Source organism: Pipistrellus kuhlii, unplaced genomic scaffold, assembly GCF_014108245.1.
Source record: "Pipistrellus kuhlii isolate mPipKuh1 unplaced genomic scaffold, mPipKuh1.p scaffold_m20_p_1, whole genome shotgun sequence".
NCBI classification, from domain to species: domain Eukaryota; kingdom Metazoa; phylum Chordata; class Mammalia; order Chiroptera; family Vespertilionidae; genus Pipistrellus; species Pipistrellus kuhlii.
The window spans coordinates 116,522,828-116,549,640 of record NW_023425404.1 but is presented as its reverse complement, the minus strand read 5'-3'; the positions used below and the strand labels follow the sequence as shown (position 1 = coordinate 116,549,640).

At 40.3% G+C, this 26,813-nt stretch overlaps 1 protein-coding gene across 5 annotated transcripts in view; it reads left to right on the top strand.

Moving 5' to 3' along the window:
- The first annotated feature begins 812 nt into the window (after positions 1 to 812).
- The window catches only part of DCLRE1C (DNA cross-link repair 1C), a 43,112-nt gene continuing 17,111 nt past the window's right edge, over positions 813 to 26,813 (top strand). Inside the window, exons 1-11 of one of the 5 annotated variants that reach the window (XM_036460590.2) lie at positions 813 to 1,011; positions 4,684 to 4,735; positions 7,678 to 7,762; positions 10,340 to 10,399; positions 12,662 to 12,717; positions 13,260 to 13,361; positions 13,740 to 13,812; positions 14,441 to 14,581; positions 20,679 to 20,780; positions 23,596 to 23,732; positions 25,080 to 25,134. In XM_036460590.2, coding sequence (XP_036316483.1) covers positions 903 to 1,011; positions 4,684 to 4,735; positions 7,678 to 7,762; positions 10,340 to 10,399; positions 12,662 to 12,717; positions 13,260 to 13,361; positions 13,740 to 13,812; positions 14,441 to 14,581; positions 20,679 to 20,780; positions 23,596 to 23,732; positions 25,080 to 25,134 — 972 coding nt within the window. In that variant the 5' untranslated portion in view covers positions 813 to 902. The remainder of the gene's footprint in view (positions 1,012 to 4,683; positions 4,736 to 7,677; positions 7,763 to 10,339; positions 10,400 to 12,661; positions 12,718 to 13,259; positions 13,362 to 13,739; positions 13,813 to 14,440; positions 14,582 to 20,678; positions 20,781 to 23,595; positions 23,733 to 25,079; positions 25,135 to 26,813) is intronic. The other 4 variants (XM_045588270.1, XM_045588275.1, XM_045588271.1 and 1 more) reach the window with 4 other exon arrangements.

Below are 26,813 nucleotides of genomic sequence, written 5' to 3'. Positions count from 1 at the left end.
TCTCAGATTGCTGAAGTTATTCTGATGAGTCCGCCAGTGTAAATAAACAGTGTGACTCCTTTTCTCTAAAAGTGTTGCTTGGTTTTTCTCTGGTCTTCTGCAACAGTACAACTTTGAAAAAATAAGAAGGGTGGTGGAGAGGGGAGGGAGGTTGGCAGCTAATGTATCCTAGGGATCTTTACTACATGCCCTAAGAACATGCAGCTGAGTTGTGATCCTCAGAGGGCGTGTATTTATTTACTCAGTTTGGAGTTATAAATGGAAGCGGGAATTAATAGTTATTGAATCTACCATGAGTCAGATACAATTTTTTTCTCATACCATCCTCATGGTTATTCCATACGGTTGTTGCTGGGAAAAGAAGAAGGGAAACTGAGCTCGGTTTCAGGCTAACAGTGGATAAGCAGGAAGAGGTACACAGTCTGATTTCAAGAGAAGCTCTGCATCTCCCACCCCCTTCTCTTCCTCTCCCCCTACCCCCCCGTCCCCCATGCATCTCCCCCCTTTGCATCATTGTGTGGAGCCGCCTGCTACAGTGCTCTTTCCCTTTGGGCTTGTCTCCCTGCACAGGCACCGACAACTCTTCACCAAAACTACACCGTGCTGTGTCAGTGGTTTCCGGCAGAAATCACACGCCTAGCTACACCCTCAATCTAACCCAGCCGCCCCAGCCTCGCGGGAGCGAAACGCAATTCTGACATTTAAACCCCCAGGTTCCGGGACAGCGGAAAGGCTCCTAGGCACCGCCCCCTTCGCCGGGCTTCTATGATTGGGCGAGGCTGAGCCCGGCTGGCCAATGGTGAGGCGGAAGCAGCTTCCCGGAAGTGGAAGCGCGGCCAGGCATTCCTGGACCTGGGCGGCAGGCTTCCGGCGGACCTATTGCTCCGGGCTTGGCGGGCGCTATGAGTTCCTTCCAGGGACAGATGGCTGAGTACCCAAACATCTCCATAGATCGCTTCGACAGGGAGAATCTGAGGGCCCGCGCCTATTTCCTGTCGCACTGCCACAAGGGTGAGTGAGTGCGGCGTGCCGTCCGCTCCCTGGGGACCCCCCTCCCCCCGAAGTCGCCCGGGGGCCGGAGAGGAGGGACGTCGGGCGCGGGTCCGGGGCCTGGAGCGAGGGGCGGCGGGCTCTGGCAGCCCCGAGGGAGACTAGCAACTGCACCTTGTCCCCATCCTGGCTCTTCAGTCTCTGAGGCTTTATTTTCCCATCTGTACAACTGCCAGGTGCGCACTGAACCCAGGCAGCTTATCTGGCACGACTGTTAGGTTCTGGAGGCGCTCCTAGCGGCCAATAGGCAGAGGTAGGCGAGGATTACTTTCTTCTTCCACACCCTCGCTACTGCGTTATGAAGGAGAATGTGATGGAATTCTGCCACACTCCCCACACATTAACAGGTGGGCACACTGTCTCTGAAAACAAGCTTCCTGTCAGCAAACTCACCAACTGCAAGCCACCCCCAAAAGACACACCACCCCCTCTCTTAGATAATTTGTCCACATCCAATAGAAAAGGTTCATTTTCATTTGCCTTGTAGATGGCCAGGTCAGGCAACCAGAATGGTAAGATTTCACAGCTGGATGCGGTTAGGGATGAAGCCTGAAGCTTCCACCCCTAACGATAAGGCCTCCAGACTAGATGCTCCCGGCAGGGCAGAGTGTCTCTAAAACATTTTAGCCAATCTCCAGAGGTGGCATACTGCTAATTTCACAGCCATTGTCCTGTCTTTAATATCTGTTATGCTGATTAATGAGTCACTAACTTCACCGTGGAAAAACAGTTTTAACATTCATTATGCTAATTAGCACAGCCTAAGGCCTGATGAGAGGTGAAGATAAGCTTACAGCACTCTAGTAGCTGCTGGCAGGACTGTGGGCTTCCAGAGTGGCTTGAGAAGGATATCCATCCACTCTTGAAGACTGAATTAGAGCATACCAAATGTATACACACGCATATCATACGGTGTAATTTTAAGGTAAATTATTGTACAAATATTGAGCATTTTCCTTCCTCACAGGTTGGTGTGAAGACCAACTGTCGTCTTGTGTGGAATCAGTCACTTTAATCTGGTGTAAATTGTTGACAGTAACTGCTTTGGGGAAACACTTCTTTCTTGCTCAAAGCCTCCAATTACCTGTCTTTAATGAAGAAAATCTGAAGCTTCTCTCCATTTGCTAAATAGCTCTGTGAGCCTCTTTAAGGGTTTTTCTACTTATTCTTGAGAGTAACTTTTTGGGGGTCTTTTTTTTTTTTTTAATTGAGAATCTGCTGCTGGATGCAGATGCCCCTGTTTTTTCCCTTTTGTGTTAAGTCTCACTGGAGTTTTTGAATGTGTTAGCTGTGATTAAAATATGGCAAAGGGGCTTACCTTTGGGCTTAGGAGTAATGAGTTTGGAGAAAGAATTCATCTAAGAATTCTTAAAAGAATTCTAAGAATTTGTGAAATCATCTTAATTTGTATGTTAAAGTCAGAAATTGCTTCTCAAGAAATTTATAATGTTCCCTGTACTTGAATTATGTGTGGGTCTGTTTGCTCAACCAGGGCTGTAAACTCATCAAGGGCAAAGCACTCAACTTCTGCTTTTGGTGTTTTCCTATGTTGCCTCCTGGTGGTTTATAACAGAGACATTTTGGATGTTCTGTGGATCCCCCTCCCCCAATTCATATGTTGAAGCCTTTAACCCCAATGTGATTGTATTTGGAAACAGGGCATTTAGGAAGTAATGAGGTTAAATGGGGTCCTAATTTGAAGAGGAAGAAATCCCTCTCTCCACACACACACACACACACACACACACACACACACACACACACTCACTCCCCTACCCCTAGGAAAAGTTATGTGAGTAGACAACAAGAAGGTCTGCAAGCCAGGAAGAGAGGTCTTATTATTGTAGAATCCAACCTTAGACTTCAGCCTCTAGAACTCTGACAAATTTCTGTTGTTTAAACCCCCAGTCTATTGTATTCTGTTATGACAGCCAGGACTAGTCACCCCTTGTTGGGGAGAACCCCTCTGGGGACAGCTTATGATTTATTCTGGCCAAGGAAGAAGGGAAGGGCCCAGAAAGGAGTCTCTGGGTGCACTTCTAGCAGCACAAAGCCAGGGCTGTCATAACAGAATACCATAGACTGGGGGTTTAAACAAACACCCTTTGGTGCAAATGTTACCCGTGTTTAAATGTCATCTTTCTGTGTCTGTTAATTTGGCAGACTAATACATAGTATCTGATAAAATCTATGAACCAGTTTGCTAGAAAAGTTGCACATAAGCATGTTAATATCACATTTTGATACAATTTGGGGTAAGCCATGGATCTGCACTGGACCATCTGGAACCCAGTGCTGTGCTTGGAGTGGGATAGTCTTTACTAACCATCGGTGAGGCCTGGTGGAAGAGAGGGACCCATGGCCTGAGATAGTCACCCAGTGCTGGGGGGGACCCCTTCAGGGGACAATTTGTGATTATTTATTCTGGTCAAGGGAGAAAGAAAAGGCCCCAGAAAGGAGTCTCTGGGTGCACTTCTGTCAGCACAAAGCAAATTCACTCAGGCTCTGCTGGCCACTAGTCAGGAAGGGACCTGGAGAGTGAGTGGGGGTCTTGCTGAAACAGAGTGCTGCCTACTGACTTAGTTCCAGAGCAGGAGCAGACTTCTGAATCTGCCTCTTTTTTGCCATGACATAAACTCTCTGGAAACCCTAATTACTGAGATTCCTGCCCTTTGGTCACCTGTTGGCCCTAAACACCTGTGCCAGGAGTGATCTGAGAAGATTCACCCTCCAAGGGGGCAGGTGGATTGTCCTTTGGAGGCACCTGTCTAGTGAAGGCCTGCCACGTGTGGTGTGGTGACTGCCTTGTGTTCACTGAAGTCAAGGATCACCACATAAATACCAAGTCACGTGTATAGGTGGTAATTAGGATAATTAGAATTTGTTTGATTTAACTAAACAATTTAGAAGTATTTGGTCATTGTTATCTAGGCCCTTTGCATGCTCAAGGTCAAAGTGTATTAGAATGCACTCTATATTTAATGTGCTATTTTGTGTATATGTTAATTGTGTTTAAATGTCATCTTTCTGTGTCTGTTAATTTGGAAGACTGTGGAACAAGCCTGTGTGGATAGAAATATCCCACTTTTCAACCCAGCAATCACAGTAGGCTTGAAGATAACACAACTCTTCTTATTCTGGGCTAAGCCTGAAGGATTTCCTAGAGAATTCCATGGAAGCAAGCTTGAATTTCAAGATGGACTAACTTAAGTGATAAATTGAATGGGTTACAGAGAGCAAGGACTGAAGGGTGATTGGATTGAAGTGAAAGAAGGGGGTAATGGAAGAGGCTGGAAGCCGTTCTGAATGAGACCCTGATCACTCTTTTTCTGTGGTTGTTCAGAGTGATTTAGACTCTGCCCTAAGATTCAGGGAACCAGTCTTCTTTTAAATGGCTTCTGATGGCTCAGAGGAAGAGATGGTCAACTTTTAGTGGTTCCTGTCCTATTTTCAGATGGATTCTCAGCTGGAGAAGAAAGAGTCAGTAGCCTGTATGAATCAATTCTCTGATAAAAGTGAACCTGTCATGTGTTTTCTCTTTTAAAAGGAAGTAAAAAAAGAGCAGACAACTGAGTTTCCTTGGGCTAAGTAAGCCTTTGAAAATGTAATGTGCTTATGATATTTTGTTTTTAGATCACATGAAAGGGTTAAGAGCCCCTGCCCTGAAAAGAAGGTTGGAGTGCAGGTAATTTTTTTTGCTACTTATTTGTGTATGTATCTGTCTTCAACCATTTTAATTAAGCCATAAAATCTCTACTGGAGAGTACATACATTATAAGTGTATAATCTGAAGAACCTTTACAAGTGAAGCTTCCACCCAAATCAAGAAATTGAGTAGAACCAGTATCCCCGTTCCTCCTCCCAGTAAGTGCCTTCTCCCTAAGATCACCTCAGTTTTTTGTTTTTTGTTTTTTTTTTAAATAAATCTTGCCAAAACCGGTTTGGCTCAGTGGATAGAGTGTCGGCTTGGGGACTGAAGGGTCCCTGGTTTGATTCTGGTCAAGGGCATGTACCTTGGTTGCGGGCACATCCCGGGTAGGGGGTGTAATAGAGGCAGCTGATCGATGACTCTCTCTCATCAATGTTTCTAATTCTCTATCTCTCTCCCTTCCTCTCTGTACAAAATCAATAAAATATATTTTAAAAAAATAAATCTTTATTGTTCAGATTATTATAGTTGTTCCCCTTTTACCCCCCATTGTTCCCCTCCATCCGGTTCACACCCCACCCCCCGCCCTTACCTTATCCACTGTCTTCATCCATCGGTGTATAATTTTTTTTCAGTCTCTTCCTGAAACCCTCACACTTTCTTTCCCCTGAGAATTGTCAGTCCACTCCCTTTTTATGCCCCTGATTCTGTTATATTCACCAGTTTATTCTGTCCATCAGATTTTTTATTCACTTGCTTTTTAGTATCACTGTTGATAGATATCTATTTGTTGTCACTTTGTTGTTCATAATTTTTATTTTTACCTTTTTCTTCTTCCTCTTCTTAAAGAATACTCTTCAGCATTTCATATAATCCTGGTTTGGTGGTGATGAACTTCTAAAGCTTTTTCTTGTCTGTGAAGTTCTTTTTCTGACCTTCAACTCTGAATGACAGCTTTGCTGGGTAGTGTATTTTTGGTTGTAGGTTCTTGCTATTAATCACTTTGAATATTTCTTGCCACTCCCTTGTGGCCTGCATAGTTTCTGTTGAAGAATCAGCTGATAATCGTATGGGTGCTCTCTTGTAGGTAACTAACTTTTTCTCTTGCTGCTTGTAAGATCCTCTTTTTGTCTTTTGCCCTTGGCATTTTAATTATGATGTGCGTTGGTGTGGTCCTCTTTGGATTCCTCTTGTTTGGGGTTCTGTGTGCTTCCTGGACTTATAAGTCTATTTCACCAGGTAGGGAAAGTTTTCTGTCATTCTTCAAATAGGTTTTTAATATCTTGCGCTCTCTCTCCTTCTGGCACCCCATAATTCTGATATTGGTATGCTTGAAGTTGTCCCAGAGGTTCCTTACACTATCTTTATATTTTTTGATTCTTTTTGCTTTTTGCTTTCTGGTTAGGTGTTTTTTGCTTCTTCGTATTTCAAATCTTTGACTTGAATCTTGGGGTCCTATAGTCTGCTGTTGGATCTCTGTATATTCTTCATTTCAGTCAATGTATGCTTAATTTCTACTTGGTCCTTTTTCATATTCTTGAGGGTCTCTCTGAACCTCTAGAGCACATGTGTCAAACACAAGGCCCGCGGGCCAAATCCGTCCCGCCAGGCCTTGCAATGTGGCCCGCACCGTGCTGTCATCACTGCACTCTGCTGTGTTTCCATCACAATGACAGTTTATGACTGTTCAGTAAACCATTCGGCCCGCGATTTAGGCTGGATTTTAGATTTTGGCCCCTTCTCTGATTGAGTTCGACACCCCTAATCTAGGGGCTGACCTGAAGGCTTATTCTTTCCATATGTGACACCTGGGCTGAGAAGACTCACTGGGGTTTCTTAGGCATTCCTACCCTGTTTCCCTGAAAATAAGACAGTGTCTTATATTAATTTTTTGTCTTATCTTTTCATGCGCTAGGTCTTATTTTCGGAGGATGTCTTATTTTCAGGGAAACACGGTATGTCCAAAAAAGTCTCTTCAGCATGGTGTTTCATGATAGCTGGACTTCTCCCCTTCCCTCTACCCCTCCTCCTCCTCTTTTTTCTCCTTTCCCTCCCCCTCCCCCTTCTCTTCCCTCTCCTCCCCCTCTCTTTTCTCCTCTTCTCTCTTCCCCCTTCCCTTCCTCTCCTCCTTCCCTTCATCCTTTTCCTCTTCTTCCTTCCTCTTCTTTCTCTTCTTTCTCTTTTTCCTCCTCCTCCTCTTCCTCCTAATCCTTAAAAAAATTATTTTTTTAGATAGTTAGAAACATCGATGAGAGAGAAACATCTATCTGCTGCCTCCTGCACACCCTCTACTGGGGATGTGCCCACAAACAAGGTACATGCCCTTGACTGGAATGGAACCGGATCTTTCAGTCCGCAGGCCGACCCTCTATCCACTGAGCCAAACTGGATAGGCTTTCATGTCCATTTTGTAAGAAGACTGTATGGATGGGGCTATGTATTAGTGTGGGCATCTTTGGAAAGTACAATCTGCCACAGATTATTTTCCTAACCTTTAAGTTATACTCTTGAATTTTAAAAATTTATCATGAAATTGACCTCTGCTCACTTAAACAAAAAAACCCAAACAAACAAAAAAACCCTCAAACAAAACAGAATAGACGTGTATGAAGCAAAATACAGAAGTCTTCTGTCCCTCCCACCACACCCCCTTTCCATTTCCCATTTGGTGGTATCTTTCTAGACATACCCGATCATGTACAATAATGCATCTTTAACATAAAATTGGTGAGGGCCAACCTTTTGAGGAGATCAAGGACACTGTTTTTTTCTTCTTCCCCACCCCTTTACACTTTCGATGGGACTGAGATAGTTACTGGGGTGCTGGCCTGTTGGGAACGACACTAACACTTTGTGTGCCAGCTCACATTTTGTATTATTCGATATGAACTGATATATGATGAAATGTATTTTCTATTCACCAAAGTGTCTCATTTTGGATCCTACTGAAGTAGCTTTTTTTCCCCTTTCTTTTTCAGCTTGAAGGTTTACTTATACTGTTCACCTGTTACTAAAGAGTTGTTGTTAACTAGCCCAAAATACAGGTTTTGGGAGAAAAGAATTGTAAGTTTTATTTTTTGGATAATGCCAATTTTTTTTTTTTTTTTTTAACTGGGAAATACTGTTTGAGGTAGATTGAACAAAACATTAGAATTATTCAGAGCCCAATTCCTCGCACACTATTGTTCATTATAATATTGATATTTAGCCTTTATGATTAAGAAGTTTAAAAGAGGACAACATTTTATATTTGAGTTTGCTTTTCTTGTCCCTCAATAGTTTAATCTTGGTTCTTAGTTTTATCTCTGAATCTCTGTCTAAGTTGCATTTTACTACTCTAAAGTGTAAAATGGTCATTAACATAATTAATAAATCATTTATTTAGACCATGGGATAGTTTAGGGAAAAAAAATAAAACTTATGGGTTAAGAACCAGAATAAAAATAGAATGAGTAATTTTGAATCTGGCAGAATAAAATGAATCTAATTAATGGAGGGGAGATACAGTAATGGGGAGAAAAACAGAAGTATGCTACTTTGAAAATGTGAAGACGCCAGGAAAAGTTTTGCTATAACAGTAATTACTATAAATATCAATGGATTTAATTTAATTATTGATCAAAGGTAAATTCTCAGTTGAGGTTAAAAAATAAGAAAGATCCACTAACTTTAGTCTGCAAGAGATATAGTTAAAACAAAAAGGATAAATCGAGGTTAAACTGGAAATAAAAAGGGAAAACTTGTAGTAAACAATTAGATTCTAAAAATGCTAGAGTGGCAATTTTTATATCATACCAAGTAGAATTGAAAGCAAAAAAAAAAAAAAAAAAAAAAATTTCTTAACTTTCAAAGAGGATAATATTTACTATTAAAAGGAACAGTGGATCAAGAAGATATGAAGGTACATGCAATTGACAAAGTAACATCAAACTAGATAAAGTAATAACTAATCATCCATACTTGGTTAGAGAAAAATAACCACAGTGAGTGAATAGAATTAGGGCTCATTATGTGGCTTAACCCTAAGTAACTGTGGGAATTGGCAGATAAGTCTGAACAAGTTTGTAATCTGTTTGTTCTTAGACTGCTGACAGCTTTCAATTTCCCCCTTCACACTCTCTGAAAAACAATGGGAAAAATATCCTTGGGAGAGGATTTGCAACAACAAAAAAGATGCATATAAAAATACAGAATGATAAAAGAAAATTAATAACCAATGCATTTTTTGATAGTTGTTATAAAAACTATTTGATACGTATTGTATTTGATAATTTAGACAGAGTGGATAGATATCTGGAAAAGTAGGAAAATATAAAATTGAGGCAAGAAAAGTGAAAAACTTGAATAAATTAGTAACCATCCAAAAAATTAAAACAATTTTTAAAGATTTCTTCTTAAATAAAGCCCCAGGCCCAGATAATTTTATAGGTGCATTTGCCAAATATTAGAGAACAAATAATCCATGTACTAGATGAATTGTTGTAGGAGATAAAAAGATAAGTCACTCAACCCTGCTGCCAAAATCCTATATAATAAAAGTGTAGTATGCAAATTGCCCCTTCTGCCAGGAGTTTGACCAGAGGGTGGGCCAGCAGGGGCAAAGGAGGGAGGCCTCAGCACTGGCAGGCAGCTGGGTTAAGGGAGGGAAAACTCGGCCGGCAGCTGGCAGCCACTAGGTACCCTACAAGTGCGTGAATTTCATGCACTGGGCCTCTAGTAGATAATAATAGTACATGGGAGGGTAAGGCCATTGCATATCCTACTATATAAAAAGCCAGGGGCTGTGACGACCTAAACAGCCAGACAACCGAAAGCAGGCTGTGTAGGATAGCATGGCCTGCAGGGGGGCAGTAAGGGACAACCAGGACAGTGTGGGAGGGGGCAGTTCAGGGCGACCAGGCTGGCAGGGGGTGGGGGTGGGGCAGTAAGGGCGACCAGGCAGGCAGGCAAGAGAGCAGTTAGTTGCCAATCGTCCAGGATTATAAGAGGTTTGTCCCAACTGCCGGTCAGGACATCCCTTGAAGGATCCCAGATTGGAGAGGGTGCAGGCTGGGCTGAGGGGACCCTCCACCCTCCGTGCATGAATTTTGTGTACTGAGCCTCTAGTGTAAACTTAAAAAGGTGAAGAATTACGGTCATTCGTTCATCATCTACTTATTGAATGCCTCTCTGTCTTAACTATTGTTTTAGTAAAATGTGCAAGTACACCTTGGAGCACTCTATAGCAGCTCAGATATATGAATTAGGCCAACATATCAGGGATGGATTCACACTGTTCTGTGGCACAAAACCTAAACACGTAGAACACATAACTGTGTTTTACAAAGACTCAGGTTTAAGAGATGGGGAGGTGAAGGGGGATAGGTTGAATTCATGGAAATACAATTGCTGACAGAGGAGATATGAGTTTATAAGGCACTTAATATATGCTACCACATTAACCTCAGAAAGGTATTATTTTAGCTAAATCATGTTTTCAGGCTGTTTAAAATATTTATTTTAGTGAATATTATAGAGAGCCTATAACTTCTTCTCTTAGTCCCCTTTCTACGTTTGAGATGGCAAAGGCCTATAAAGCAATGAAAAACTATGGAAATATATAATATGATGTATTTATGACCTCTTATTTTATTTTAATAGATATCAATTGAAATTGAAACTCCTACCCAGATATCTTTAGTTGATGAAGCATCTGGTGAGGTAACTAAATATTAAATGTCATGTTTTTGAAAATTAATACTTAGTGCTAAAATGATTATTTACCTTTCGCCTTGATTTTGAATGTTCATTTAACTATAAATAAAAGTTATAATAATTGAGTGAGTTTGTGGAAAAATACACCATGTATAACATCCTTATTTTTTACCTCCCAAGGACTGCATATAACTTCTGCCAGGAGGGCTCCTTTCTAATATTACATGTTAATGATGGGAATGCCAGTTGTTGATATTACTATGAGATGTCATTGTCACATTTAATAAGCTAATTATAAATGTTCAGGATATAAAATGGTACTTAATATTTTTGCAGCAAATTTATGTATATTATGATTTTTTTTCTGAATCATTGCATTTTCTTTTTCATCTTTTTCTCTTTTCTTCCCCCCACCTATGAATCTTTTTCCTGTTCAAGAAAAAAAGCTGGCCCAAGTAGATCGAGTATTTATTTTTTGTCCTTAAATTTAGAAGAAGGTGCTTTTGTGTTGTGATTTTATTATTTTAATAATAAATAGGACTGTGGACCTACCTTTTATTTGCTGTTTCTTTTAAAAATATATTTTTATTGACTTCAGAGAGGAAGGGAGTGGGAGAGAGAGAGAGAAATATCCATGATGAGAGAGAATCATTGATTAGCTGCCTCCTGCACACCCCATACTGGGGATCGAGCCTGCAACCTGGGCATGTGCCCTGATCGGGAATTGAACCGTGACCTCCTGGTTCATAGGTTGTCGTTCAATCACTGAGCCACACTGGCTAGGCTTATTTGCTGTTTTTATCTAAAATTATACCTAAAGCTAGGAGGTATTTTCCTAATTTTTGGCAAATCTAGTGAATATTTGTTCCACAGTCTGATTACCAGTATAACCTGCTTTGTAGACATGGTGAACTCTGAGAGGATCCTTTGTTGTGAGACTGTGATCAGACAGGCCCTGACTTTTCACATTTCCTCTTTGGCAAGGATCAGGCATTTGAAGTACTCTTCATCAAATCGTTGTCCTGAGGGAGGACTGCATGGCCAATTTAGGGTGGGTTAAAGGATGGCCTGAACCTTTCTCAGTGCCAACCTGAAATCAGTTAGCTGACATGTTTTGAAGACTTAATCTCATTGCCTTGCTACCTTATGACATATGTTGGTGAAAGGCTTTCTTAAAATTGGGCCCTAGGCAGCAGATAGCTCTCATTGAGCAGACTCTTATGTCCCTTGCAGGCCGTTTATGTTTCTTTTTGTGCTCTGTGGCTTGTGTGTGTTGTGTTTCAAGCTCTAACCAGTAGGAGACCCTGTTTTAAAGGTGCCTTCGGAATGAATGAAGTTAGACTTAAGGGAGAAGCTGGTGTGTCCAGAGCTCTGCCCACTTCATCCCCTACTCCGTCCCCATTCTGCCCTGAGGACTGAGAGGCAGTATTGCTCATCAGGCTCAGTTCCAACAGGATGGTGTGCAGTATGGTGACTTGGGACAAGGCTACACCAAGCTAGCTTGCTTGCTTGCTTGCTTTATTTATTTATTTATTTATTTATTTATTTATTTATTTATTTATTTTTAAATAACAGCTTTATGAGATAGAATTCACATACCTTAAGGTGTACATTTCAATGGTTTTTAGTATATTTACAGCCATATCCATCACCATAATCAATTTAGAATATTTTCATCACTCAAAAAGAAACCCTCTACCCATTAGCAGTTACTCCCTAATTCTTCCTCCCCTCTGCCCCTAACAACCACTATTTCACTTGAAATCTCTATAGATTGCCTATTCTGGAAATTTCATATAAATTGCATCAGACAAATTTGACTTCTTTCACTTTACCTAGTGCTTTCAAGGTTTATCCATGTTGTAGTATATATCAGTATTTCATTTCTTTTTATGGTCAAATACTATCTCATTGTATGGAGAGACCACATTTTGTTTATTCATTCATCATCTGCTAGACCTATGGACTGTTTCTTCTCTTTGGCTAGTATGAATAATGCCACTTTGAACACTCATGTACAGGTTTCTGTGTGGACCTAAGTGTTCATTTCTCTTGTGTATGTACACGAGTGTTCATTTGCTGTAACATATTGTAACTCAATGTTTAACTATTTTGTGGCAAGGATTCCACTTGTTTTCAGAGTTTGGAGAGAGAGAGAGGAAATAAGGAGAAAAGGCACATTCTTGAGAAGTACTTGAATATTACTAAGGAGGGATTTATTTCGCCTGATCCTAATGATTATTATTTTTTCTTTATTTTTCTTTTTAGAAGGAAGAGATCGTTGTGACTCTCTTACCAGCTGGTCATTGCCCAGGATCAGTTATGTAAGGGAACTCATCTATTTAGTCATTTTATTATATGTAGAATTGTCTAATATTTGTAGAAATACGTTTTTAAGGTCTAGCAACTAATATGTATAGGGAGGTTTGATTATTTTTATGCCACTTTCTTTAATCTTTGTTTCCAAATTGAACTTGGGGGGGTGGAGCTGAGGTGAATATCAAGTTTGAAACATGGGTTTCTTTACCATGGAAGTCTTCAGTAGCTATTCCTCCATTATTGGTTTTTACAATTTCCTATCACATGGGTTTTTTTATCCATGAAAGGAATGATCTCAATATATAGTTGGGAGTGCTGTCATATTTCTGGGGACATCGATTGCAAACTCAGTGGACTTTTCATGTGCCATTTTTTCCTACCCCATGGAACACATGTGCCAGGTGTGGTTTAGAGCTTATTAAAATTCCATTAATTCTAGGTTATAGTGGCTGTCTTTGGCAGGAAACATTTGCTGTGGAATTAGCATTTGCTTTATTAGGGTTTTGTATGAAACTGAGACATCACTAATATATATATTTCTTTATAGGTTTTTATTTCAGGGTGATAATGGAACTGTCTTGTACACAGGAGACTTCAGATTGGCCAAAGGAGAAGCTGCCAGAATGGAGCTTCTGCATTGTGGGGGCAGGTACTGGGCTTTGTGTAAGGCTGCACCAACGAAAAAGTTTTATTGCCCCCTTTGCCCCAAATACAAGCTTTTGCTTTTCTTAGAAATCAAATTTGATTGTAATAGTAAAGCTAATTTTTACTCTTGAAGCATTTTTCTTCAACAACATTCTGTGTGTTGATTGGCATAGTAGATAAGAGAATTTTTCTAAGTTCACTGAATCATATCAACCATATGTGCAAAATCTATATATTTTATTGTATGTAAATCACTTCTCAGCAAAGTTGTTTTAACAAAATACTCCAAATGAAATGGAACATCCTGTAAAATAATTGAGGATTTAAACTTTCTAGATGCTTATTTCATATTAGCTTAACATCAATTTTTTTCCCCTCCCAGGGTGAAAGACATCCAAAGTGTGTACTTAGATACTACTTTCTGCGATCCCAAATTTTATCAAATTCCTAGTCGAGTAAGTCTCTCTGGAGGAGTGGGGTGAAAACCTGGGCATGGCATATTTCTAATAGAAAGTTTTTGAGATAACAAATCAGGTCATAATTGTCCCCACTGGCATTAATGTTTGTGGAATGTTGGGAATGGAAAGAAAGTATAAGTGTGATATTCTTTTTTTTTTTATACTTTCATAATCTCAGATTTATTTATTTATTTGTTGTTGAATTTATTGGAGTAACATTAATTAATAAAATTGTATATGATTTGGGTATAGAGTTCTATAATACATCATCTGTATATTGTATTGTGTGTTCACCACCCCAAGTCAAGTCTCCTTCCATCACCATTTAATCCACCTTTACCTTCTTCTACCTCCCCCATTCAATAACCATACTTTTCTCTGTTCATGAGTCTTTGCTTAATCTCTTCACTCTTCTCACCCAGCTCCCAACCCCTGCTCCTCTGACAGCTGTCTGTCTGTTCTCTGTAACCTTGAATTTGTCTCTACTTTATTAGTTTATTTTTTTCATTTGATTCCACATAGAAGTGAAATCATGTGGTACTTGTTTTTCTCTGAATGGCTTATTTCACTGGGTAAGTGATAGTCTTAAAGTTGTTAAATGCCGTTTAATAAAACATCTTGCCAGGGAGAGTGTTTGAGTGGAATTTTGGAGCTGGTTCGGAGCTGGATCACTCGGAGTCCATACCATGTCGTGTGGCTGAACTGCAAAGCAGCGTACGGGTATGAGTATCTGTTCACCAACCTCAGTGAAGAATTTGGACTCCAGGTATGGTGGCAGCTCTTTCTTTTCTGCTGCTCCTTTTTATCCTTCCCACTTCACCTTTCCTCCCCCTCTCAACCCCACCAAAACGGAAAACAAAGATGGAAACAGCCTGTCAAAACATGTGTGTGGCCCAGGTTGGCAGCCCCTCTGAAATAACTTCATCTTTGTTTATTCATGTCCACATGGGAGAACTTGGCAGTGACCCAAATAGCTGGGAAGCACTCTTTGCTGAAATGTCCCATAGAGAAAGTATTTTTTTCAAAATCCATGGCCCATAAAATAAATTTAATGATTATGATCAGCATTGTGAATAAATTTAACTAGAGAATATTTGAGTATATTGCTTGCAGTCAGAGTAATTACTATTTTATGAACATTTATGAGAGAGTTGGACACAATACACATATGTATATTGGGTTACTGTGGAAAACATATTTCTTACTGTGGGTCATGGTAAAAAAAATGTCCAAACAAACCTGTCCCAGAACACTGATCTCTATCTAATCAGTCTGGAAGGAAGTTTTCCTTTCCCTTCCAGATGACCCAGTGCAGGGCTCTCAGCACTCTGGGCCGAGAACCTAGTGTGTGTGTTGTGAGTGCTGTTGAGCAGGGAGCCCCTTCCCGCTGAGCCACATGGAGCCTGTGGCTTCTGCCCTTGTCCCCTAAGACAAGATTTTTGGTAACAGTGCCGAATAAACGAAGTGCCGGATTACTTGGGCATTAAGTTGTACCTTGCTTAGACCCCCCAGCTAACTTGTGCAAAGAACTTAAGGATTATATACAATGTAATTTACTAAAATAAAAAGATCCAGTTTTTTTTGCATTTGAGATTTTAAAATTCTTCTATCCCTTCCTGCCTTCATAAGTCTTTGACTTCTTAATTCCTTTTTTCCTTAATTTATTCCTTCCTTAAATCCTTCTGTCCTAATATATTGGTGTAAAGTTGCCAGTTCTCCATTTTAGGAAGGATTTACATTCATTCTGAGATTTTTGGTGTTAAAATTGCCTCCCCCCCACTTCATAACTAATTTTTTTTTTTTTTTTTTTTTTTTTTTTTTTTACAACAAGCTGAGCCTTTCAGTGAGGCCATCAAGAAAATATTTTGTATTCACGAAGGGCTGTGTAGCAGCACTATTCAGAAATTTGTGCATAGGTGTCAGTAATATACTTTAATCTTATAACAGACATGATTGATTTAAAAAAAACCCAAAACTTCAGAAATATGCGTCTGAATGGAATTAAGTTGCTGCAGACAAAAATAGTTCTTGTTGTAATCCTCAAGTAAGAAATCCAGTTTTGTTGTTTTTTTAAATTTATTTTTACAATTGAGAGTATTACAGATGTCCCCCCGTTTCCTCCCTTAGCCCCTCTCCATCCGGCTTCTGCCCACTCCAGGCCTTCACTGCACTGTTGTCTGTCCATGAGCTATGCTTATATGCATGTACATTATTTGGTTAATCTCTTCTTGACTCCCCCTCCTTCTTTAAAATGGCCTTTTAGCTGAAACCGGTTTGGCTCAGTGGATAGAGCGTCGGGCTGTGGACGGAAAGGTCCCAGGTTCGATTCCGGTCAAGGACATGTACATTGGTTGCGGGCACATCCCCGGTAGGGGGTGTGCAGGAGGCAGTTGGTCAATGTTTCTGTCTCATTGATGTTTCTAGCTCTCTATCCCTCTCCCTTCCTCTCTCTGAAAAATCAATAAAATATATTTAAAAAATAAAATAAAATAAAATGGCCTTTTAAACCAGAATCACAGTGAAATAGGTTGTGTGTACACATGTATGTACTATCCACTATTTTCCCCCTCATGCCCTTTCTTGGCAGAATATACCGGTAATAACTATTTACCAGTCCCAAATCTGTTTTGCAGATTTTAGCGGTGTGTGACATTGAGCAGGCTGGAAGCTCCTGCTCTGCATGCCTTGCAGGAAGAAACCATGGACTGAGAAGGGCCTGGGGATGAGGGAGAGCATCCCTTCACTGAACCTCAGTCAGCCTGCAGGGAGTCCCTCTTAATCTCTCTTGGGGGAATAGAAACAATTTCAGATCAGGATTTTAAAAAGGGAGACCCGTGAGGCTGTTCACTAAGGAACCTCAGCGATGACCTATGGCAGTTTTTTCAGGTTTCTTTATTGTGAGGATGAAAGTTTCTATATTATCCTCTCCTCCCCCCACCCTTGCCTTTTTTAATCTCCTTTTTGGAGAGGCCAGAAAAGCAAATTCATTGTTACTTCTTAGTCCTTAATAGACAGGGAGTGGAACAGGCCACAGGATAAGTGTTTATGCTTTGATTCTTTTTATACCTTTCTTGGTATTAATTGCCACAGCAATTTGGCATTATTCTAATCTGTTTTGTTCAAAATGAGAATACATTTAAAAAAAATAAATCTTTATTGTTCATATTATTACAAATGTTCCTCATTTTTTCCCCCTCTATTGCTCCCCTCCACCAGGTCCCCTCCCCAGTGTCATCCATAGGTGCACAGTTTTTGTTCAGGCTCTTCCCACACACACCCCTCCCCTTTTCCCTGAGAATCATCAGTTCACTCCCCTTCCATACCTCTGATTCTATTATATTAAACAGTTAATATTGTTCATCAGGTTTTTTAATTCCCTTGGCTTTTAGTTTCACTTGTTGATAGTTACGTATTTGTTGATCATAATTTTTATCTATATCTTCTTCCTCTTCCTAAAGAACCCCTTTCAGCAATTCATATAATTCTGGTTTGGCGGTGATGAACTCCTTTAGCTTTTTTTTATTTGTGAAGCTCTTTATCTGGCCTTCAATTCTGAGTGATAGCTTTGCTGGGTAGAGTATTTTTGGCTGTAGGTTCTTGCTGTTCATCACCTTGAATATTTCTTGCCATTCCTGTCTTGCCTGCCTGGTTTCTGTTGAGAAATCAGCTGACAATCGTTTGGGTGCTCCTTTATAGGTAACTATCTGCTTTTCTTTTGCTGCTTTTAATATTCTCTCTTTGTCTTTTGCTCTTGGAATTTTAATTATGATGTGTCTTGGTGTGGTCCTCTTTGAATTCCTTTTGTTTGGGGTTCTGTGCGCTTCCTGGACTTGTAAGTCTATTTCTTTCCCCAGGTAGGGGAAGTTTTCTGTCACTATTTCTTCCAGTATTCTTTCAGTATCTTGCTCTTTCTCTTCTTCTGGGACCCCCATAATTCTGATGTTGGTTTGTTTGAAATTGTCCCAGAGGTTTCTTACACTATCTTCAACTTTCTGGATTCTCTTATCTTGCTTCTGTGGAGGAGTGTCCTCTGGCTCTTTGTGTTCCAAATCTTTGACTTGATTCTTACGATCTTCCATTCTGTTTTTAGTACTCTGTATAATATTTTTTATTTCAGACAATGTATTGTTTATTTCTAGTTGATTCCTTTTCATATCCTCATAGGTCTCATTTATTTTATCGGCCTTTTCTAGGAAATTATTGAAAAACCTTATCAGCGTGGTTTTGAACTCTATATCCAGTCGCTTTTTGTCCTCCATTTCTTTTTTTTGTGTTCTGTTTCCTTGTCTTGGCATTTTCACAGCTTCCCTGAGTTGGTAGGGTGGCTTTGTGTGCTAAGGTGTCCTATATGGTTCAGTGGGTCAGCCTCCCAGTTACCTGAGGTGGACAGTCTTGGTGGAGCCCTTTGTGGGCTGTGTGTGCAGTATTGTGGTTAAACCTTGCTTGTTGTTGATATCACTGGGAAGCGTTGATCTCCAAGCCAATTGGCTATGAGTATCAGAAGTGTCTCAGCTAGGAGGGTTTCTGTATTCTGCTTGGATGGGGCGGCGTCTCAAGATGGCACAGCCAAGCTTTGGTGAATCCCGCAAGATTGGTTGCAGGCATGTGCACCTCTTTGGTATAGGTGCAGACAAGCTTTGGATTGCTGTCTGTCCCTCCCTAGGAGAGTCCTATTCGTGGAGAATGAGAAAGCTAGCCACTGGAAGGGCTTCTATGCTCCGCTTGGATTGGGGCGGAGTCTCGGGTGGTACAGACAAGCTTTATTCAGCCCCTCCCTACGAGGGTCTGGTGTCTGAGTCCCGCAGTAATGGCCGCTGGCTTCACACACCTCCAAGAGATCTCTGCCCACTGCCTGACAGTCTGGCCTCTCCCTGTCTGGGACTGTCTATCAGAGCAATAGGGTGTTTCTGTTTTCTTCCCAAACTAAAAAGCTAGCCGCCACGCATTAGCTGTCCGCCCTCTCTGTGTGCAGGGAGTAAGCCAGCAGCAAATTCGGCTCGCCCTCTCCGTGCGCTGCAAGCAAGTGAACTCTGGCAGCTGCCTTTTGGCGCACATAGTTCTCCGCGCCTTCACAGTTCCTGAGGTTCAGCGGCCTTCTCTCTCCTTCCCAGATGGTAGAGCCCCCTCTCAGCCAGCTGTCCAGCGCTTCAGGGCGATGTTTCCCCTGTTTTCCAGTTCTAAATTCAATTTTGTTGTGGTAGGCTGTATTCAGGTGTCTACTCTATGCCACCATCTTGGTTTCTCGAGAATACTTTTTTTGGTGCCATTTCATAATCTTTGTATCAACTTAGGTAAGTAGGTTCTTGAATAATATTTCTTTCAATGTTTCATTATGTCAATAAGATGCCTTAGGAACTTTTGTTTATATCAGCTAATCTATGGTAAAAAATTGATTTTGTTGTATGTAATTTTGCTTAGTTCCAAGAACCTACTGATGATGTTAAGAACTAGCTGGGAGCTTTAGATAAAACTGATACATTGGCTTTAGTACTTAAAATGTATTAGCCTTAAAATTCTAAATGGGACCAATGTTTTTTTGTTTTCTCTGCTTCTGCCCTCCCTGTTTTCATCTAGTAAAGAGGTGTGTGGTAAGGGAGGATGGGTCTCTGCTTCCTAGGCCAGCTCTCCTCCCCCTGCATGTATTAATATGTTGTGTGCCTATGTTTATGAGTGATTCCTTTTTGTTTTGTTAATCCTCACTGGAGGACACATTTTCCCCATTGTTATTTAGAGAGAGTGAAAGAGTGGAAGGGAGGGTGAGAGACAGACAGAGAAACATTGATTGAGACACATTGATTGGTTGCCTCCCACAGGTGCCCCAACTGGGCCGGTGATTGGGCCTGCAACCTGATATGTGCCCTTGACAGGAACAAACCTGACCCTTTAGTCCAAGGGCCAATGCTCTATCCACAGAGCAAAACTGGCTAGGGCAGATTTTTTATTGCTGCGATCACTGCTGTATACCTAATCTATACTAATAAAAGGTTAACATGCTAATTAGGGTGGATGTCTTATGGATGTCCTTCCAGACAAAGTTGCAGCAGCTGTGAGGGCTGAGATGTGGCTGTGAAACACACATGGGTGGCTTCAAAGAGCCAGGTCGCCTCCTGCAGAGGGAGGCCAGACTGGCTTAGGATGGGGGCTGAGGCAGAGGCAATTAGGGGTGACCAGGCCAGCAGGGGTGCTGGCCTGGTCACCCGTAATCAGACTGGCAGGAGGGCAAAGTAGGAGTGATTAGGCTGGCAGGCAGAGGCAGTTAGCCTACACCGGCAGTTGGACATCCCCCGAGGGGTCCCAGATTTGAGAGGATGCAGGCTGGGCTAAGGGACTTCCCCACCTATGCATGAATTTCATGCACTGGGCCTCTAGTCTATAATAATAAAAGCGTAATATGCTAATTAGACCAGATGTTTTTCTGGACTACCTTCCAGATGAAGCTGGGGCTGCAAGGGAAGCCGGGTCCTAGGTGCCAGAGGGAAGCAGGTGCCGGTAGTGGAGGGAAGGAAAGCCTACTTTTGCATGAATTTCATACATCGGGCCTTTAGTATATAGAATAAAGCTTGATATATAATAAGTGTACAATAGATATTAATCCACCAATTGGATCTGAAATCCACCAATTGAATCTGCAGAATTTTTTCTTACCACCAACAATAGGTGGTAACACTGACTGGTGGGAATATGACGTTTGTCCTTTGCCTGTTGACATCCTGACAGAATACTAATGTGCACTGAAATCCAAAAACTAGGTTTCAAGAAAGAAGAGTTCCCTAACTGGATGATTTATCCCTGCATAATTACTCTCAATTAATTTATTTGTAGGAATTACAGTTCAAATAATTTTCTTATCTAATTTTCCTCAGGTTCATGTGGATAAATTAGACATGTTTCGAAACATGCCTGACATTCTTCATCATCTTACCACAGACCGCAGCACTCAGATCCATGCTTGTCGCCATCCAAAGGTACAAAGTAAATTGCCTTTTATAGTGTTTTTATTTACTTATATATTTAAAAATAATTCTTTATTGTTGAAAGTATTACATATGTCCTCTTCTTTCCCCATTGATGCCCTTCAATCTGTCCCAGTCTCCTGCCCCAGACCCTCACCTCCGCATTGTCTGTGTCCATGGGCCATGCATATATGCATACAAGGTCCTTGGTTGATTACCTCCCACCCACACACCCACCCCTGCCTTCTATCTGAGATTCCACACTCTGTTCCAGGCTTCCATGTCTCTGGAACCACTCTGTTCATTAGTTTATTTTTTACTTATATTCCACATATGAATGAAATCATGTGATACTTATCTTTCTTTGACTGACTTATTTTACTTAACATGATATCCTTGAAGTCTCTCTATGCTGTCTCAAAGGGTAAAATATTCTTCTTTTTTACTGCTGCACTGTATTCCATAGAATAAATGTACCACAGCTTTTTTTATCCACTAATCTACTGATGGGGACTTGGGCTGTTTCTAGATCTTAGCTATTGTAAATTGTACTGCTATGAACATAGAGGTGCATACATTCTTTCTGATTGGTATTTTGGGTTTCTTAGGATATATTCCTAGAAGTGGGATCACTGGGTTAAATGGAAGTTCCATATTTAATTTTTTTAGGAAACTTCATACTGATTTCCAAAATGGCTACACTAGTCCACATTTCAACTAGCAGTGTACAAGGGTTCCCTTTTCTCCACATTCTTGCCAGCATTTGTCATTTGTTGATTTGTTGATGGTAGCCATTCTGATAGGTGTGAGGTGATACCTCATTGTTGTTTTAATTTGCATCTCTCTGATGATCAATGACTTTGATCATTTTTTTATATGTCTCTTGCTCATTGTATGCTCTCTTTGGAGAAGTGTATCTATTTAGGTCCTTAGCCCATTTTTTAATTGGATTATTTGTCTTCCTTCTGTTCAGTTGTATGAGTTTCTTATATATTTTGGATATTAACCCTTTAACAGATGTATCATTGTCAAATATGTTCTCCCATACAGTGGGCTCCCTTTTCGTTTTCTTGATGGTTTCTTTTGCTGTGCAGAAGCTTTTTATTTTGATATATCCCATTTGTTTATTTTCTCTTTAGTTTTCTTTGCCCTAGGAGATGTATATGTAAACATATTGCTACGAGAGATATCTAAGATTTTGCTGCCTATGGTTTCTTCTAGGATTTTTGTTGTTTCATGACATACATTTAAGTCTTTTATAACCATTTTGAGTTTATTCTTGTGTCTGGTGTAAGTTGGTGGTCTAATTTCATTTTTTTTTACATGTATCTGTCCAAATTTCCCAAAACCATTTATTGAAAAGACTGTCTTGACTCCATTGTATATTCTTGCCTCCTTTGTCAAAAATTAATTGAGCATAATGGCTTGAGTCAATTTGTTCTGTTCCATTGATCTATATGCCTGTTCTTGTGCCAGTATCAGGCTGTTTTGATTACAGTGGCTTTGTAGTATAACTTGAAATCTGGTATTATGATTCCTCCAACTTGGTTCTTCTTTCTCAAGATTTCTGTGGCTATTTGAGGTCTTTTATGATTATATACATTTTTGGAACATTTGTTCTGGATCTGTGAGCTATGCTGTTGGTCTTTTAATAGGGATTACATTGCATCTGTAGATTGCCTTGGGTAGAATGGACATATACATATACACAACCAGAGAATTTGTGGATGGATAAAAAAAATGTAGATACAAAATGAAACTCCTTTTTCTGTTGGACTTAGTCTTTGATTCCCTAATATCCCATAAATCTTATAATTGGCCAATTTCTTTTTTTCACTCTGAGTTTTCTCACATCCACAAAGTAGCTTAATTTGTAACCTACACCTGTAATTTCCCACACGGCTACTTGCTTTGAACAACTTCTAGCAGCTTAAGAGATTTCTTAAGTTTCATCGTGTCACAAACACTGAGCAGAGCACAGCTCACAGAGCCCGGTGACAGCTGATAGGAAGCCTCAGAGGAGGCAGCACTAAAGGCTCTGGATGATGTGTGATAAATGAAGTGCTTGTGGTTTTGAAGGATCCTGATCTAAACATAATATTTTGGGGACAGTAGTCCCATTGTTTTTCAACCTTTTAAAGACACTTTTATTTTTTTCCTCCAACTTTATTTTGAAAAATTTAGAAACTATAAAGTTATGAGACTGGATTCCCCAGTCTGTTAACATTTTGCCACATTTGTACTCTCGCTCCCTACCCCCCACTCTAATCTGTAATCTGCCTCACTCTACTTCCAACCCATTTGAGGGTCAGTCACAGACTTCATGATACCTCACCCTAAACCTTCAGCATGTATCATTGGAGAAAAGATTCTCCTGTACAACTACAATACGCTTCCCACACTCCTGAAATTTAACACGGTTATGATATGATTGGGTATTTTATGGTCCTTACAGTATTCAATTTTCCAAAATTGTCCATTAGTATCCTTTATAGCTTGTAGAGTGGAAACAGGGCATATAGGATTTAATGAAGAATCATTAAAGATGTCTCTTTTGTATCATTTAATGGAAGTCACATCTCCAACATTTTGCTTTTCTTCCATCACATTGATATTTTGGAGATTCCCAGCCAGTTGTTTTGTAGGAAGTTTCTCACTTTGGAATTAGCTGATTGTTTCCTCATGTCTCCATTTCTTTCTTTCTTTTTTTTTTTTCACGTCTGAAAATTTATCTATTTCTTTTGTTATTGAGACCCTGCCTGCAAATATATTTGTTAGAGAAAAAAAACCTGCTTTCCTATATTTTTAATTTCTTTTTTTTTTTTAGGCAGAGGAATATTTTCAATGGAATAAGTTACCCTGTGGAATTACTTCCAAAAATAGAATCCCACTCCACACCATCAGCATTAAGCCATCCACGATGTGGTTTGGAGAAAGAACCAGAAAAACAAATGTAATTGTGAGGTAAGAAAGCACTGCTATAGGTCTTCTGAGAGAAATCCTGCTTTGAGGTAAACTGGCTGATTTATTTTAGTTTAAATGCAATCTAGCGTAAGCCTAAGCCTAAGAAGAGGATATCTACAATAATAAAAGTGTAAGATACAAATTGACTGTACCTTTGCAATGCCCTCAGCCTATCAGGAGTATGCAAATTAAGCCAACAAAGATGGTGGTTAATTTGCATACGCAGGTGCTGAGCGGTGTGTGTGTGGGGGATGCTTGCGTGGTTGCCATGGTTATGATGCAGGTGTTCCGCACCATCCCAGCCGCTCCAGGCCTCTGGGCAGCATGGAAAGGTGGAAAGACGGCTCTGGGCCAGAGCAAAAAGGTGGCTCCGGGCCGGAGTGAAGGCGGTGCCAGCAGCCAGGGGAAGGAAGACCCATTCTTGAATGAATATTATAATATAAAAATAATATGCAAATTGACCCTAATAGCAGAACAACCAGTCGCTGTGATGTGCACTGACCACCAGGGGGCAGATGCTTAACACAGGAGCTGCCCCCTGGAGGTCAGTGTGCTCCCAGAGGGGGAGTTATGCTCAGCTACAAGCCTCGCTAACGGCTTTGAGTGCAGCGGTGGTGGCGGGAACCTCTTCCATTTGTGTGGCAGCACTAAGGATGTCTGTCTGACCACTTAGGCCTGATCCTCCAGGGAGCAGGCCTAAGCAGGCAGGTGAACATCCCCCAAAGGCCCCAGGCTGCCAGAGGGATGTCTGAATACCACCTTAGGCCCAATACCCTGGGAAGTGGGCCTAAGCCGGCAGGTGGACATCCCCTTGAGCAGTTCCGGAATGTAAGAGAGTGCAGGCTGGGCAGAGGGACTCCCCATCCCTCCCTCCCCCGAGTGCATGAATTTTCATGCACCGGGCCTCTAGTGTATTATAATTGTAGAAAATAACTTCTGAAATTTAAACTAAAGAGAAGCTGATTCAAACTTGTATCATAGTTAATACCATCAGCCAGTATTTCCTGAGGCCCAGCTAGTTGGTAGATAACGATGGTTGGAAACTGTGAGTGTCTTGCTTGGCAAGAAGGTGGTAATGGCTTGATGTTAGAGGAAACAGAGCCCTTGAAGTGAAATATAGGAGTACCATAATGATTATCATTTTGGGGCAACTTTTCCTTAATATTAGCTGTTCAGAAAGTCTACATATATTTATATTTCTGAAAAAAGTCCCTTTCGTGTTCCAGGAATAAATTCTTAATTGTAACTTATTTTTGCTGGAATAGCCTAATGGAAATGCTTGAAATTAAGAACTTTGCTTAGTTTTGATAAGTGTCCTTTTAATTCTGTGTTTTCATTTCCCTTTAGGACTGGAGAGAGTTCATACAGAGCTTGTTTTTCTTTTCACTCCTCCTACAGTGAGGTAAGAGGATCTCATATACTCATAACCCTGTTGCCAACTGCTCAGCAGCCTTCAGGGTTGTGAGCAAGACTCCTTGAAGACTTGGTGTGGCTTTTCCTAAAGAAATGCAGGGGAAATATTTCAGTAAATGAGTACGTTAACTAAGTACAAATGAAATTGCTGTTATTACCTGTTTTCAGCCTAAACATTGAAGACTACATATATGATTAAAGTTTTCTTCCTGACTTGCTTCCTAACTCTAATTTAACTTCCCCACTTCAGTTGTATTGTTCATCTCATAAAAAAATCGTAAACATCATTTGAAGGAGTACTACAGATAAGATCTCATTATAGGCAGCCTTAATGTCCAGATTCTTGGGCTCTTCCAAAATTTGATTGTATAAAAATCCACTTTAAAAATATCCCTTGAATATTCAGCAGTGGGGAAGAACAAAAATGATTTGAGCTATAGACCTTGTCTTTAAGAAGGATGTAGTCTACTACATCTACACAGTTTTAAGAGGGTGTAAAATGGTTTTTTACATATGGAAAGTTGACTAGCTAGAATGGGAACTCGATATATGTAATTTATTTGCAAAATCATTATGCATGCCACAGTAAATGCTAGATAGTATCTAGCAAGAGATTGAGTAATTTAATGTTTGGAGGAAAGCAGTATAAAAGCAGGCTTTTTTTTTTTTTTAACACTTTAAGTCATATATAATTTTAAATTCACCATTTTTGCACTTAAAAATCCGTTTCCCTGATAACTGTTATTTTTGTATTTGGGATACATGGATACAGCTCTGCAGCAGTGAGCCGTGGACGTGTTAATGATTTGAACAGGTGGATTCTTCCAGGACTCCAGGTAGTGGCATTCTTACCAAGTCAGCCATATTATAAATAATTCTTCATGTTATCAAAATATCACAATGACATCTCTGTTAAGTAACTGACCTTAACTTCCAGGTACAAATAGGTTATCTGAGAGTAGCTTGGAAATAATTCATTTTGGTGGTATAATATTTCTTATTTATCAATTTCTTCTGACTCTTAAGTTGTTGTCAAAGTCCTTTCCTGATTATTTGTCCTTGGTGTAGTATCTCTCAGCATCAGAGGCCCTTCTTCTTGGTTGACAAAGTATCCTTCCTATGTCACCTCCAGGGAGGTCATCTAATCAGGGAAAAAGGACAGGGTAGGTCTTACTTTTTTAATCAGATCGACTTCTGTCTTATTTCTCTTCTTCAGTATAGTTAGTAGCCACGTTGGGAAGCACAAGCCTTCATGGGACTTTATAAAATTACCTCCCATTAAGGATGTATTTATTTCTCTGCGACTTGAGTAGAGATGGTTGACCCACTTCCTCTCTTCCCATTCTTCTTAGATCAGAGCCAATTATCAGACACATAGTGGGACTACTCTGAGCTCTGCTTAGTGTTCTTTCATAGTATTTGATGAGAGACTGGCTTTCCTGAAAATTGGTTTATTATGCCCATATCCTATATATAGGACATGAACTATATTTAAAAATGTAAATAGTAGGTTTAAATATAATTTCCTGTCAGTTTTTTCTAAATACAATTGATCTTTGTTCATGGATTCCTTATTTGTAAATTTTCCTACTCATAAAAATTTGTAAGTCCCAAATTAATACACTAAGTGCTTTGTGGTCATTTGCAGATATGCATAACAGAGTGGTG